General features: G+C 39.5%; 1 protein-coding gene across 4 annotated transcripts in view; it reads right to left on the bottom strand.

Annotated features, from left to right (window-relative positions):
• Positions 1-1,375: 1,375 nt before the first annotated feature.
• The window catches only part of LOC148028135 (actin protein 2/3 complex subunit-like protein), a 65,162-nt gene continuing 50,408 nt past the window's right edge, over positions 1,376-16,129 (bottom strand). For 2 of the 4 annotated variants that reach the window (XM_087689813.1, XM_087689812.1), the window contains exons 9-12: positions 15,873-16,061; positions 15,543-15,666; positions 2,416-2,643; positions 1,376-2,172 (exon numbers count right to left, since the gene is read on the bottom strand). In XM_087689813.1, the coding sequence (XP_087545939.1) occupies positions 2,098-2,172; positions 2,416-2,643; positions 15,543-15,666; positions 15,873-16,061 (616 nt within the window). In that variant the 3' untranslated portion in view covers positions 1,376-2,097. The remainder of the gene's footprint in view (positions 2,173-2,415; positions 2,644-15,542; positions 15,667-15,872; positions 16,062-16,129) is intronic. The other 2 variants (XM_087689814.1, XM_087689815.1) reach the window with 2 other exon arrangements.

Below are 16,129 nucleotides of genomic sequence, written 5' to 3'. Positions count from 1 at the left end.
CAAAACCTAGGGGAAGAACCTCAACTGACTTCCTACCCTAGTTGCAAGGTATACCAAATGACTTTCTCAATTGTCCTAACCAACCGAGCAAACATAAGCACCAAGACCATGAGAGGAACACACACACCAAGTTTACAACTAGGAAGTAGAAAAATCGATGCACAAGAACTCACTTGGCAAAGTGCACACATTTGGTTGAGCTAGAGAAACAATTCACAATGAAGGCGGCTACAACTACTAAGATTAGAAGTGAAGTCAACAAAACGACAAGAGTACAAGAGATGCAAAAACAAATCAAAACGTACATGAGACACAAAAGGATAGGTATAGCGCACACTATTTTTTCAATAGCTAAAGAAGCAACATTGCAAAGATTGAAATCCATGCAAATCTGCCACACCTCCCTAATAGCCAATATGAATTAACACAAGGAACTAGATGTAGCTCAAAAGGTTTTATCTTACATAAGCTAGAGATCAAAATAAGACCATTGTTGGAATAACAAGGATTCAATGACCACATGGAGCATCACCAAGCAAGCAACTTTGGAGTTTGAAGACATATAAGATAGAATTTATATTGCATAAGCTAGAGATCAAAATAAGACCATTGTTGGAAAAGCAAGGTTTGACCGACACAAGGGGACCCTACCTCACCACAATCTCTCTATGCTAAACAAACCCATGAGAGATGTCCTTATATGAGAGTGCTTCCTGAGCAATTCCATATTGTATCAAGCTCACAATCTCTATACGCCAAACAAACCCATGAGAGATGTCCTTATATGAGAGTGCTTCCTGAGGAATTCCACATTGTATCAAGCTTAGACATCATTTTGTAGGACATGGAAAACTCCTTGAATTTTCAGAAACATTTTGGTCTCTCAGGCTGATTTGGCCTTTCGTAGACGTTAATATAACTCTCTCTCTCTCTCTCTCTCTGCATGTGCGTGTGCGCACCTACGTCCTTTGGCAACCACTGCAATTTGTTCATCTTGTTCATTCATCTCCTTATACTCAATGAACATGTCATAATCAAACACACCTGCATTTATTTATATTAAAACAGAGGAGACAGAGCCATTCTTCATTATAAAGATGCAGAATATAAGGTCACCTCCTAAATTCAGAGATAATAAAACAGCTATTCTCTTCATGTTTTCTTCATGCCTCTTATTCTAATCTAGAAATGAGCCTGCTCAAAAATGCATGCCATGAACGTGGATATGCAAAATCTTTTGATCCACTTTCTCACCACAGGTATCTCCTGTAGAAAGTTAATTTATGAAAAAATCTGACATGATTACATATGAACACTGCTAGTTTTGCCTCAAATTTGCAGAATTGCCATGTAGAGGGATGGGCTACTCCTTACAAAGTCGAAAATCACTGATTACATTACAAAGAACTGAGAGAAAATCAAGGCAAGGATGAAACTCATCTGTTATTTAATATCATTGTAACAAAAGTTGGCCATATAGTTACATGATCAGAATTCATCTCAAGGATAACTATAAAGCACCCCCCACCCCAATAAAAAGAAAAGAAAAACCCAAAAACACCAAAAAAAAGAAAAAGAGAATTCATCTCAAGGATAACCATAAGGCAGACATGGATTTGGAAATAGCTGTGAAAATGGTACCAGATACAGTGGTCCAAAAGACTCGAGTGTTCTTGCATACCATTGTAATCAATGGAGTGATGTTTCATGAAGCGTACAGAATCAACACGTCTCTGTATAGGGAAAGCTTATGCCCCATTCTCTCTTCAAAGAATTAGTGCTCGATGTATACACAGACTCAATTTTAACAACACCAGAATATCTACAAGCTAACTTCCTCCACAGCAAGCATTCCAAACTTTGAGTGTGCCAGTAACTTCACCTGCATAACCTGCATTGGCCTCTTCACCCAAGGCTGTGTTGGATGGAATTTTTGCCGAAAAGACATTGCAATTTGTACCAGCATCATTAGAAGATGCTATTGATCTGAAAACCTCCATGCTGGGAGATTTATCAAGCTGTACAGCTCAATTAACATCTTCCTGTGTTCGCACAATGTCAGGATATCATGCACAAGAAACATCAACAGCTCAGTTCCTATGAATCCTCGTAGTCTCCATCCTCACGACTGCCTTGATACACCTGCAGAAGATAAGCAGCCCGATTGCGTACCTGGCCATTTATCAGTAAGGCCTTATTAAACTGCAATTAGCCCAGTACGAAAGAAATTTTGAAATTCCAACCCAAGGTGGCCTTTTCTGATTTATAAGGCATCATTAAACTGCAGTTAGACCAGTAGGAAAATGTTGAAATTCCAAGCAATATAAAAACAACAAAAAACAAACAACAGATTTACTCTCCCCCACCCCCAAAAAAAGCCACAAAATTAATTACATAAAAGTAGTCAATGCTTACTTTTGAGGCATATGGTTTCCAGTCTGTACTGGAAATCTGATAAGAGCAGGACTTTAAAAAGAGAAGCCAGGACTCCAGTTCTGGGGAACCAAACTTCAGAAGGGAATTCGACCACAGCCAGATATCTGCCAGAGACAACTGATGATACAAACTGACAAAATCGACACCTTTCTTGAGATCAACTTTTTGGAATATCGAGAGTAGCTCCCAGACACTACCACCAACCACCTGCAGAAAATATTCATCTTTATATGAAAAACAAAGGTACACCAGGCAGAAATACATAGATCACAGCTTAAAAACACACAGTAAATAGCACTCATGAGAAATAAAGGGTTTTCTGTTATTTTTTCATGAAGTAGAGATATTTGGGATGAACAGCAGACTTCTCCAGAGTCAAGACTCCAGAAAATTAAAGGAAATCCCAGACTTTGTTGATAATATTAGGATCAAGCATTCCCATGTTGTATGAGCAACAGCAAATATGCTCTACTCTTTGTTCGTTCCAGAAAGCCTTCGCCAATGCTATTTTCATCAACCAACAGAAACATACTGCACCTGGTAAAGCAAGCTACACCCTGTGGTAAGGCATACAAAAAGACATTGTGCAGGCTGTGTGCAACACATACACTCTAGTCTCTTTCTCTACAGATCACAGGGTTTGTTGTTGCCAGTGGTCTTGGGCTGCGTATAAGTGCTTTTAGAGGAGATCATGTAGAAATTTTGCATGGGAGATCTAATCAGTTCTCGAGAGTGTTAATAGCAGTTGGTGAGAGCAATTTACAATTAAGAGAGCAACCAAGGTTAGACAAATCTGTGAAGACGAAACCACCCTTCCTTCCATGGATGGGTGGTAATCCCCTAATTACAACCTGGTTACAGTAGCAACATTTATTACAAATTTGAGAAATGTAAATCAACTTATAATCTTGGAGAATGGACACCCTATTGGCCCCAAAACTAGCACCCGTTTCAGTATTTCCTTAACTTATTTGAAGAAGAAATTGATATACGATGGAATTTTCCCAATCCCTTTCGGTATTCCAACTCCCCTTGCTGTCGAAAATGACCAGCAAGTCTTCAATCTGATTTGCCCCTTAATTCGGGCAATCGATTGGCCTTTATCTGCTTTGGTAGAGATGGAAAATGCCCAAAATTCAGCACTTGAATTTGACTGAAAACAACTTCAAGCCTGTTGAATCCAAGTCTTGGAGCTTCCAATTTCTGGCACACTTCCCAAAGCTACTGCTAAACCCTAATTTCTGCTGCAAATTAAGATTTACAGCAAAGCAATCTGAAGTTTATCAACCTCTGGTGATCTCAATGTTGTAATCTTCCGAGCAAGGCTGTAGTAAGATTGAGAGATGAGACAGAATGCTAAGGAGAGACAAAATTCAAACATTCTTCCTGACGAACTAAAGAAAATCAGTCATTTACTACTGTTGCCCTGTCTCAACAACCTGTAGATGCTATCACCTACTATTGACTAGTCTTCTCCTGCTCTTGGCTACCTCAGAAGGTCCTCCAATGGCTGCAGATCAAACCAGCAACACCTCCTCCCTCTCTCTTGTAGGCTGAATGCACTAAAAATGCCTCTCTCCAATCTCTAAAGACGTTTTTCAATCTTGCATGGGCATTTATAACAAGTAACAACCTTCCCAAATGATTTTTTCAACATTATCCATAATTAAATATTAATTTTCAGTCTTTAAATATTGAAAATGAATCTAATAACTATTTCGATGCCCAAAAAAATAATCTAACTAGCCAATAATTAAATTGGCTAGGCAACTTCCATTCCCAAGTGTCTCTTTGCCATCTTTGACCATCAAATTGGCATTATGTACCATTAAACGCCATTGCTTTAGTGTCACCGATTGACATTTATGTCCAAATAAATGACCTAGGCCAACAACTGACACTAGATACCACCAAGTACATGTGTGGCATAACTTATAGCAACTTTTGCCTTTGGCATTGAAAGATGACTTCGGGAAAGACAGGAAAAAATGATGAAAACCTCTGAGCACCAATGATTCTTCTCCTCCCAACCACGCCTAGATAAGTGCTGGCACCTCTCACTCGTATTCCTTTGCCAGTCGTCCACTTCTCTGGAGTCCTACTATTCTTGGACTCTCTTACTCTCTAAACTCCCCTTAACCCCGTTCGGGCGCCCAAGAGCCCGGACGGTCATTCTCGTGCATATTCCCCTAGATTTACCTTAATGTCACATTAAATGTCACTTTTAATGTCACATTTCATATTTATGACCTTAACGTGACATTAAATATCACTTTTAATGTCACATTTCCTTCCCCTTAAGAATCGGTTTCGTCCTCGAAAACGATACTTGGAAGGTCTAACTGTAAATCGGGAAACCTTTTCTTTAAAGTACTTACTCGCTCCCATGTTGAACTTTCTTCTGAACAATCTTTCCACTTAACCAAACATTCCTGATAAATAGTATTCCTTGTTCGTCGATTACGAACATTTAATATTTTTTCTGGTTCATGTGGATTAGATTGGTCATAGAAAAGCTTCTCAATAACATCATTTAAGATTAGATTATCCAAATCACCCAGCTTCTTTCTTAATTTACTTACATGAAAAACTGGATGTATTTTACTACCGACAAGTAGTTGGAGCTTGTAAGCCAATTCTCCCACCCTTTTAAGTATTATGAAAGGACCACAATACCTTGGTGAAAGCTTTGGACATTGTCCCTTTTTCATAGTTTTAGTTTGTTCAGGCACCTTAAGATAGACCAATTCTCCTTCTTCAAAGGAGATGTCTCTTCGGTGAGGATCTGCATATGCTCTAGCTCGATTTTGAGCTTTTTTAATATTTTCTTGAGCAAATTTTAACATACTATTCATATCCTCCAAAAAGTCTTTAGCTGCCTGAACCTTTTCCTTATGCAGTCCTACTGCAAAAGGAGCTCTGGGCTGAAACCCATACATTAACATAAATGGACTATATCCAGTGGAAGAGTGCTTGGCACTGTTATATCCAAACTCTGCTATCGGTAAATACTCTTCCCAATTAGTTTGCCTTTTACTTACATATGCCCTAAGCATATCTTCAAGAATTTGGTTAACCCTTTCAGTTTGCCCATCTGTTTGCGGATGATCCGCCATACTCATGCTAAGTTTAGTATCCAATTTCCTAAATACCGCACGCCAAAAATGGCTATCAAATTTTCTATCTCGATCAGAAACTATATTTGCCGGAAGGCCATACAATCGGTATATGTTCTCTACGAACAATCTAGCCAATTCTGGTGTTTTAACATCAGTTGAAGTTGGAATAAACCTAGCCATTTTGGTTAACCTATCCACAGTTACCCACACGAAGTCGTGCCCCCTCTGTGTTCTAGGTAAAGCAACAATAAAGTCCATGGAGATACTCTCTCATTTTCCCGAAGGAATTTCTAATGGATGGAGAAGTCCTCCCATTTTTAATCTTTCAGCTTTATTAGCCTGGCATTTATTACATTTGATCACATAGTCAAGGACGTCCTTATTCATTCCAGGCCAATAGAACTGCCTTTTAATAAGACTATAAGTCTTATTAACTCCTGGATGTCCCACACTAGGGGTATCATGACACTCAAAGAGTATCTGGCGCCTTATTTCTGTATCTTTCAGGACACATACCCTACCCTTGTAGAGTAAATAACCATTATCAATGGTAAAATTCTTCCACTTGAATCCAGTTTGAGCAACCCCTGATGCTCCATTTCCTTGTTGAACATCCTCAGATATTCCTTCCTCAATAGAAGCACTTTCATTTGGATCCCCATTTTTTATTGCTTCCCATATGTTGGAATATGCCGGATCAACCTGGGATTTTCCTTTTAAAGATTCAAGCAAGTTGGAAGTGAACTGAGTAAAACTCAATTCATTAATGATGGGCATTCTGCTGAGTACATCAGCTACTATATTATACTTTCCTTTTCTATATCTTATCTCATAGTTGAACTCTTGGAGGAGTTCGGCCCATCTGGCTTTACGCCCGTGTAAATCCGGTTGATCATTAAGCCACCTAATGCTTTCATGATCCGATAAAATCAAAAGTTTGGCACCATACAAATAGTGCCTCCATTTCTTCATTGCATATACTATTACATATAGCTCCCTCTCATAAACAGAATAATTCTGTTTTGCACGGTCTAATTTCTTGCTTTCAAAAGCAACTGGTCGACCTTTTTGTAACAAGACCGCGCCTATTACCTTATCACTGGCATCAGCTTCAACCACAAATGGTTTGTTGGGATCCACTATTAATAGTACTGGAGCTGTAGCAATAGCTACCTTAAGTTATTGAAAACTTTCATTTTGGTCTGTTCCCCAATTAAAACTTTTCCCTTTCCCTTTAAGTTGGTCTGTCATTGGAACAGCTATTTTGGCATAATCTCGAATGAATCTACGATAAAATCCAGATAAACCTAGGAAGATCTGCAGCTCTTCCAGGTTCCTTGGAGGTGGCCATTCAATAATTGCCCTTACTTTTTCTGGATCCATGTTGATTCCCTCTTTCGAGATAATATGCCCCAGATATTTGACCTCTTGTGAAAGAATTCACATTTAGTTTTCTTCGCATAAAGGGAATGTGTTCTTAACAGTTGGAATACTAATTGTAAGTGTTCCAAATGTTCGTCTCTTGATTTACTAAAGATCAAGATATCATCCAAAAAGACTACTACAAAATGTCCTAGATAGGGCCGTAAAACACTATTCATCAGCTTCATAAAGGTAGCTGGTGCATTAGTGAGGCCAAAAGGCATCACTAAAAAATCATAATGCCCGTATCTAGTACGAAATGCCGTCTTGGAAACATCTTATGCCTTAATTCTTATTTGGTGATAGCCTGATCTTAAATCTATCTTTGTGAAGAATTTTGCCCCTTGCAATTGATCAAAAAGATCTTCCATTCTGGGCATAGGAAATTTATTCTTCACTGTTATTTTATTAAGTGCTCTATAGTCAACACAAAGTCGCATAGAACCATCTTTTTTCTTTACCAATAAAATTGGTGAAGCCCAAGGTAAATTACTGGGTTGAATAAACCCTTTATCCAGGTAATCCTTAATTTGTCTTTCAACTTCTTGATGCTGTGTTTCACTTAACCTAAACGGTGGTTTTGAAATTGAGTGTGTATCCTTATTTATATCAATTGGGTGATTTATATCACCCCTATCTGGTGGAAGGCCACTTGGTAAATCAGAAGGAAACACATCTTTAAAATCATCTAACAAACTATTCAATTCATTATTAACATTCAACTCACAAACATAAGAAAATTGTTGCTTTATATTACAGAAAGTAAAAGTATTATGTACAAGAAGATACCATAGCATATATACCTCACAAACTTCCTTCTTTAGCAGCTTCTGAACTTCAGTAGAACACAGCAAAGGATTATCAGATACTTCATGTTCACCTTGAATGACAAAAGTCTTACCATCCCTTTCAAATTCCAGTGTATTATGGTGATAGCTACGTTTTAAGGATGGTTCCAATCCCCATAGTCACTCCCTCCCTAGAGCAATATCAGCTCTTTCCATGTTCATTATTTGGAAATCAAGCTTATCTTTATATCCTTGAATCTCAATTTCCAAATCGGATACCATTGTATCCCATATTTTATTGTCTTGGCCTTGCATCATACAAACAACATATTGATGCTCACTGTTTTGTTGGGGAAGTTTCAATTTTTTGACAAGTGCATAATTTATAAAATTATGAGTGGCAGAGTCATCAATCATGACTCTAACCCTTTTTCCAGCTATCAATCCATGTACTCTAAGTAAATCATGTAGCCCAAAAGTAAGCTGCCACATAGAAGTTGACATACAACACTTATGTTGTATGTCCATGTGCAAGACCTCTAAAGATTTATACTTTTCATGGCCCTTTAATTCTAAGGTCTGCACTACATGGATTTGTTTTTTTCCCTTGCCCTTGTCCTTATCCTTTCCTTTGTCTTCCCCCTTTTTCTTTTGAGGGCAATTCCAAGCAGCATGGTTAGGGGATAGGCAATTGAAATACAACTTTTCTTTTTTGGCCTTATCAAAGTCATCAGGACTTAACTTTGGCCTCATATATGGTTTCTTTTCAAAAGGTTGTTTTTTACCCTTAAAAAATGGCATTTTCCTTTTAAATTTTCCCACAAATTTTGAGGTTTCCAATTCCTTAGACTTGGGCTCCGTATCAGTGAGACTAGTGAGTGTACCTGGACACATACTATCTTCATAAATTAATGCAAATTTAATTGCCTCTTCCAGCGTCTTAGATAAACTCCATTTTACTTCCTTTCTACAGGCTTTATCTAGTCTCCTAATGAATCCTCTTGTTTTTTGGAATTCATCTATTCCTTCCAGTTTGAGGATTATCTCACGATATTCCTCCAAATATGTCAGCAGGGGTCTTCCCTTTTGTCTGACATAATCCCAATCTTCCCAATTTCTTTCCATTTCATTTTCAGGAAGAAATTCTTTCAAAAAGAAAAATTCAAATTGAGCCCAGGTTTCAGGTATGTTATTCGCCTCCTTTAAAGTTCGCCACCACTTATATGCTTTGGGCCCCAAAGTTAAACTAGCCTCCAGTGCTTGGAGATGTGGTGGGGTATTTTTTAATTTATGTAAATCTTCCCATTTTTGGAGGAAATTAAAGATTGTGTCTTTATTCCTATCTTTTTCCTCCCCGTAAAATTGAGGTGGTTTCATATCCTTTAGAACTGGATTATCCCTCAATTTATGGTAAGGTTGGGATTCCTTAAGATCTCGCATAGTCACATCTAAATCTTTCGATGAAGATGGGACATCTGAGATTTCTATCTTATTTTTATCTCTTTCCAACAATAAAGTTAATTGAGATTTTATTTCAGTAAGTGTTTGAGTTAAAAATTCCATTTGAACCCCCTGAGTTTGCACACGAGCAGCAAGATCATCGAATTGCTCTCGCGTAGCAAAAAATTCTTCCCATTGTTATTCTTGTATTTCTGGTTCATGGGGATCTACCATAGGTTGGTCCCCAGAACTAGAGCTTTCCATTACCCTTTCTTTCCCTTTTTCTGCCATTAATACACTGGAATTGGAAAGCAAAAATAAGAAATTTGCATACAAAGTAAAGTACTTCCCTGATTTTTAATGGCAGGCGGTGGTTGCTGATTTGGAAAGAAGCCCGAAGAGTAATGAACAAATTTTATCTTCCCAGACTAGAGCAGTAAAGCAGTCATGCTGGAAATTCAATTTCCTGACTTCAGTCGTGTATGACATTCTTCTGTCCCTCTCACAGCAGTCGTGACAACAGTCGTGTCATGTCCATCTCACAGCAGTCGTGACAACAATCGTGTCACGTTTCACATTTCGCCTCCGTCTACTGCAGTCGTGTCCCGTTTCCTCGCGACCCCACGCCTGGTCCTCGCAACCCCACGCCTAGTCGTTTCGTCTGAACCTTTTTCCTGCCCGTAACGTATCACATTTATGTGACGTGGCACGTCTCACTTTTTTTTTCTTCACGGCCCGTCGAGTTTTCACGGTGCCAGATACTCACACGACCTTGCGAAGGGCTGACGACTTGGCGGGCGACTGACGACCTGGCGGACTACTGACGATCTGACGAACGACGGATCTGGCCGTTGAACCATAGGCTCTGATACCAATGAAAGATGACTTCGGGAAAGACAGGAAAAAATGATGAAAACCTCTGAGCACCAGTGATTCTTCTCCTCCCAACCACGCCTAGATAAGTGCTGGCACCTCTCACTCGTATTCCTTTGCCAGCCGTCCACTTCTCTGGAGTCCTACTATTCTTGGACTCTCTTACTCTCTTACTCTCTAGGCTCCCCTTAACCCCGTTCGGGCGCCCAAGAGCTCGGACGGTCATTCTCGTGCATGTTCCCCTAGATTTACCTTGATGTCACATTAAATGTCACTTTTAATGTCACATTCCATATTTATGACCTTAACATGACATTAAATATCACTTTTAATGTCACATTAATGTCACAGGCATCCTGTGATTTCCTTGGGTCCTGAGCTCATAAATTTACTCTAACCCCAATTACACCTCACATGTGCAACATTTACTTAACCATGTGATTAAAAATTAATCCACATGTTATGTGAGGTTTCAAAAATACATGTCCTCATGACAGAAGACCAAGTATAAGAGCAAGTTGTTGGTTAGTAACTACCATTCGCTGAAACTTAGGGATTTAAAGTAGAATCAGCTACTATGTAGCTAGTTTGAACCGCTCTAGTAATCTTAAATAAATACCGCAAGGAATACCAAGCTTTTGGGCCAAGCTATATCTTTTGCCTCTGAGCAAGAGCATTCTAGCTCCCAATGTGTGAAGTACTCTATAACTGAATTTGTGAAAATGCTTGACAAGTTAAGTTAATTGCTGCCCTTTGCTAGTGTGAAGGACGGTTTTATGGTTCTCTTGCCATGAGCACACCATCTTCTTTAATAAGGTGAGCATGCGGTTGTACAAGTTAGTCACCACACTTTGCTAGTGTAAAGGACAGTTTCCTAGTTCTCTTGCCAGGACCACACCCTCTTTTTAATGGAGGTGTGTGTGTGGTTGTATCTAATGCAAGCAATTAAATCAAATTTCAGCAATGTATTTCAGCAAAAATGTCTCAAAGTTATGATTTGTAGGAAATTCTGAAATCATCCAAGCAAGAGGAAACACAGCATGTTGATGATGCTTTGGGTGGACAGCCAATGGATCAGCATATGCATGTGACTATTTCTCAATCTCGTGAGCGAGAGAGGGCTAATTTAGAACAGAGTTGGTCAGTGCAGCTAACAGGTTTGATTGGCTTTTTTATGCAGGGCTTTTGTTCAGCTTCCCAAATATCAAAAAATGTGCTGAATTATTGGATCCTTGGACTAGAAGGAAGAGACAAGGTTCACATGCAAGGAAACCGAGTCTGGTTCTAAGAAACAGTGTCACTATCATTGCAAATGAGTGGGCTGATGGTCACTTTTGTTACATTCATGTAGTTCTTGCCTATGCTCATTAAAATTTTCACTTCCCATGATGGTTAAGCACAAAATTGAGTCTAGACTAGCTATGTCAAGTTTGGTCAAAAGCCATCCGTAATGTTGATGCCCAAGATGTTGTTCAAGTGATAGGGGATAGTGAAGCAACAAACATGGCTATTGGGCCCTCTCTCTCAAAGGAGAATGTTAGCTTCATAGCTTGCCATACTTTGTCTCACATTGAGTTTAGAAAAAGATCACAAAATGGAGATTTTCTCAAGTATTGTGGCACCCTCTTTGTCTATATCTTATCATGTCAAAAAGGCCGAACAATTTGCAGAGTATTTTGAAATAGATTGTCTCCACTCATTGTCCCATCTATTGTACTACCAAGGTGTTAGAATTTGCCAATTCTGAGCAATGCACAATGTAGCTTATGCAATGTGGACACTTATTAAAGTGTCAATTTAGGGTATGTACACCTAGTGTCTTCGGACATTAAAATAGTGGCACTAGGCTCTAGAGTAAATAAACCTAACTCTAGTTAGTTGGTGAAAGTGTGGTTAGGCAAACCTTAGTTGTACTTTCCACCTATCTTATCAGTTTAGTAAGTACACTCTCGTTCGGCTCTCACACTATCTACAATCTACTATTCACTCTATGGTTTCTCTCTTCTCCATAGCTAGCTGTTCTTTTCTACATTTGGTATCAGAGTGTTCGATCATCATGACCCCTCGAGCTCCAAACCGCTACCATCTCGACTTGGTATCATAAAGCAGGTGAAACTGTTGTGAGCTCTCCAGCTAAGCCTTTGCCACCCCATCATCTTGTTAGTTGCCTAGCCAATCTGCTACCACCACCAGCCGGCTCTGCTAGCTCCTTGCCCAATGGCCATTGCTCCTGCAACACCACTCGGCTGCACTGCTTGCAATGCCCTGACAACGCATGTCCCTACCACCACCTGCGCCGCCGTCGCTTGCGTTGTCTACAACACCACCACCAACCCTTGCTACTCCCACCATTCTACCCTGCTACACCTCCTACTTGTGCCACCACCTCAGCCACAGCAACACCCCCAATTTGTTGCCGCTACCTCTGTCCTGGACAACACGCCCGCCTCAGCCCACCATTGTAAATATGTCCAGCAATTGTCAACACTTCAGAATCCACCAATATGCTTCCCAAGGAGGAAATCAACATCTAGAAATTTGGGGCTTTTGCCTAATTGAGCTCTCGTGCACATATCTCCACCAAAATTGCCAATATTATGCAATTTCTTCCAAATTGGTGCAAGAAATTTGGGGCTTTTCTAATTTTTGGGTGTTGCACACACCCGGAGGTGAAGTCCAGTTGCTGGTTGCTATGGGCACATCCGGAGGCAACATTACACCAAATTCAAGGCTGTAAGTATGAAATCTATTCTATTTGTCAAAATTTTGTTGACAAAATTTGGGAATTTTGCTTGGCATGCATCCGAAGGCAGCAAACAGGTGCAGCAACAACATTCAATTCCTGTTTGGTTAATATTTGGCAAAAAAAAAAATCTAAAGATTTCGGGATTTTCAACATCAAATTCGTATTTGACATGCATTCCAAGGCAAGTGCAATGGTACAGTAGTGAATTGCTGTGTATTGCAGATTCAATACTGTTTTGTACAGCCTTTGCACACATTTCAAGGCACTTGATAGTTTTAGACTGTTTTTGGTATTTGCAATCATATCCCGTGTTGGGATCTCAATACTCATGTTTGCACTTCAGCTTGGAAGTGTTTTGTTGCAATTTGTGCATTGCAGCAATGGCTCAACAAGGTCACAATGACCACCACAACATTTCGGGTGTCCTCATTCAAGAGGATAAATCAGATGGCACCAACTACTCCTTGTGGAGTTCTATGGTGTGCACTCTATTTGTTGCAAAGGGTCTTTGGGATTTTGTGACCAGCAATCAGATTCTAAGGATGCACAAGCTTTATCTTTGATTGCTCGTTTAGTGAAGAGGGCAATTATACCTCATATCTGGTCATGTAAGACCTCAAAGGCAGCTTGGGATATCCTTAAGCAGATGTTTGCAGCGTGTAATGCGGCTAGATCCTCTTACTTGAGAAGAGAATTGGCCAATGCACACATGGATGAGGATGATGCTATGACAGATCACCTCACTTATATTCAAGAGTTGAGAGAGCAATTGCTGAATATTGATGAGGTGTTGACCGATCATGAGATGATCAACATCACCCTGGACTCTCTTCCAGAGTCTACTATAAAAAGATATACCCGTGATACAGATAAAGGAAAAAAGAAAGGAAAATGCCACATGCCACTATTATAAAAAGCCAAGCCATTACATTGAAGAATGCAAAAAAAGATTGGCCAAGAAGAAGAAGAAAGACTCCAGTCGAGCCGTCCAAGAAACATTGGCCACTTGGTCTTCGGATGGTGATGCTACAACCAACTTCCTCGAGGAGGATTATGCATTTTTGACATGTAGTTATGACACTTCTAAGGCTAATTCTGCATTCAATGCTATTGACACACAACATACATGGTACTTTGATAGCGGGGCATCTAGGTCATAGTTACTAGGAACAGGGTATGGGGAACCATGAACAAGGGGAACGCCTAGAGTCAAGAAACGGGAACAAAGGAAATGGGAACGGGAACCCCCAAAATGGAGGGAAAGCCCAGATTCATGAAACGGAAATAAAGGAAATGGTGCGTGTGCGCGCACGCACACACACACCAAGGAAAAAAATTACACTTGGAATCTAGAGATATGAATAATTGAAAATGCATAGAAATGACTTTGTTAATTTAATCACAAAATCATTGATCAGCCATATGGCATGTACACATAATTTATAAATTGGCCTATTAACAGCCTATTTCAATTTCAACCATAATCCATAACATTAGAGACAATAATCAACGATAATAAAGATTTAAAACATTGTGATCAACAATGTTGCATAAGTCCAACAAATGTGCATTGCAAAGCCACAAAATATGAACTAAAATACAAGTTACAATAGCTCCTAGTTGATGGCAGGTCAAGATAATAACATGCAACCTCTGCACTCTTGCAATGGCAAAAGAGGCCACAAAAGCTATCACTCCATGGCCATGGCAAAGCATGACAATGGAGTTTGGATGTGCAAGTAATCATTAGAATTTTCATTTTAAATACTTTATGGCTAATCATATTGAAGAGAAAAATTCAACAATCACCTGGATATCTACTATAGTGATCGGTGTGTCACTCATATTGGCACAATACCCAAGGTGATTATGTTCATAAAGCTTGGGCTAGTGCCCCAAGATTGACACGCAAAAGTCTCCAAAGGCTTCCCACTTAGTTGGTCGATGGGAAATTGCAACCAAAACCTTGCCTTTGTTGATGAGTGCAGCATGGGTGACCCTTGGAATGAGTTTCCTCACTATGCTCATTTTGTGGCTCATTAGCCAAACTATCTTTAGGAATTCTAGGTCTTGATTTCAGACCCTTCATAAGCTGGTTTCAATGAATGGGGACTTTGTTAAATGATGTTGAGTACATGGTCATGATTGTCTGAACTTTCCTTTGATGAGCTCGTGTTTGGAGGCAACATGACCCTTACACCATAGAAGCAAAGTCTCAAATACAACATTTGAGTATGAAAACCCCAAACGCACTAAACATATGCTAATAGGTGAAAAGTAGCATCTTAAGTGCTGAAATCAAATAAGGTCCCTTGCAACCTAGGGTTCATCACAAAAACGAGTGGAGAAGAATCATCAGAACAAGAAAGTGGCTTTGAGCTTGTACTTTTTCACATTAAAAACTCAATTTTGTTTTCATATAGAACTCCTATTCTACAAGGTTCTTTATGCACCTCAAGAATTCAAATTGAAAGTTCAGAAAGTTGCTGACTGATATGGTTAGGGGTAGCACGCGATCATCCAATTTGGCTCTAGATAGGCTATGCCACCCTTCTAAATTTTTCAAGTGTGGAAGCCACTTGAATCTTCTGCAGCATTTATTTCAGCTTACTTAAGAGTAACGGTGCATACAGGAAATCCCTGCATACTTTTGCTTGAAAAGCCTGGAAGATCCATTATGTCTCAAAGTGCAGACTGCATATTGAGAGAAAGCCATACCTTTTCAGTTGTGATTTTTGAAAGAAAGTAAAGTGCTACACTACGTTGCAGGTCCTTTGTCCGCCTTTCTGTACTGTGCAGACTGCGTGTTAGCCTCAAACAGTTAACCAATGATCTATCAGCTCTGCAAAACATCACACACAACAAATACAAATAAATAACTACAAAAGGAGGCCTCACCAGAAACAGTTCATATCATTTGCCAAAAGAGAAGAGATCTTTAAAGTCTCATCTTCTCAAATACAATTAAACGTGTTCAAAAGGTCCTTGTCCAGAAGTTCAGGTTGTGGAAATGAAAGGGCGTATTTGATATTTATCATCTAGAATTACCGTGTCATAGAGATTGCTATGTTGTCACAACTAGATGGCCATTCATCCTCAGTGAAAGACATGATAATGGAGCTGAGACAATCCTGTATTGATATGCCAAAGCACAAAAGATGCCGATCTAAGGAAAGGGTGGCTACCAGCACCAGTAAACTCTCAGTGTCTTTTACTGAATAAACTTGCTGTGTATGCCTTCAATGACAGAAAGAAATAGAACAAAGAAATGAATTAACCCACCTCTCTCTCTCTCTCTCTCTCTC

This window comes from Lygodium microphyllum, chromosome 12, assembly GCF_053477565.2.
Source record: "Lygodium microphyllum isolate KBCC chromosome 12, Lygodium_microphyllum_v1.1.10, whole genome shotgun sequence".
In the NCBI taxonomy this organism is placed as follows: domain Eukaryota; kingdom Viridiplantae; phylum Streptophyta; class Polypodiopsida; order Schizaeales; family Lygodiaceae; genus Lygodium; species Lygodium microphyllum.
Note: the sequence above shows the minus strand (reverse complement) of the source record. Positions and strands in the feature narration are given on the sequence as shown.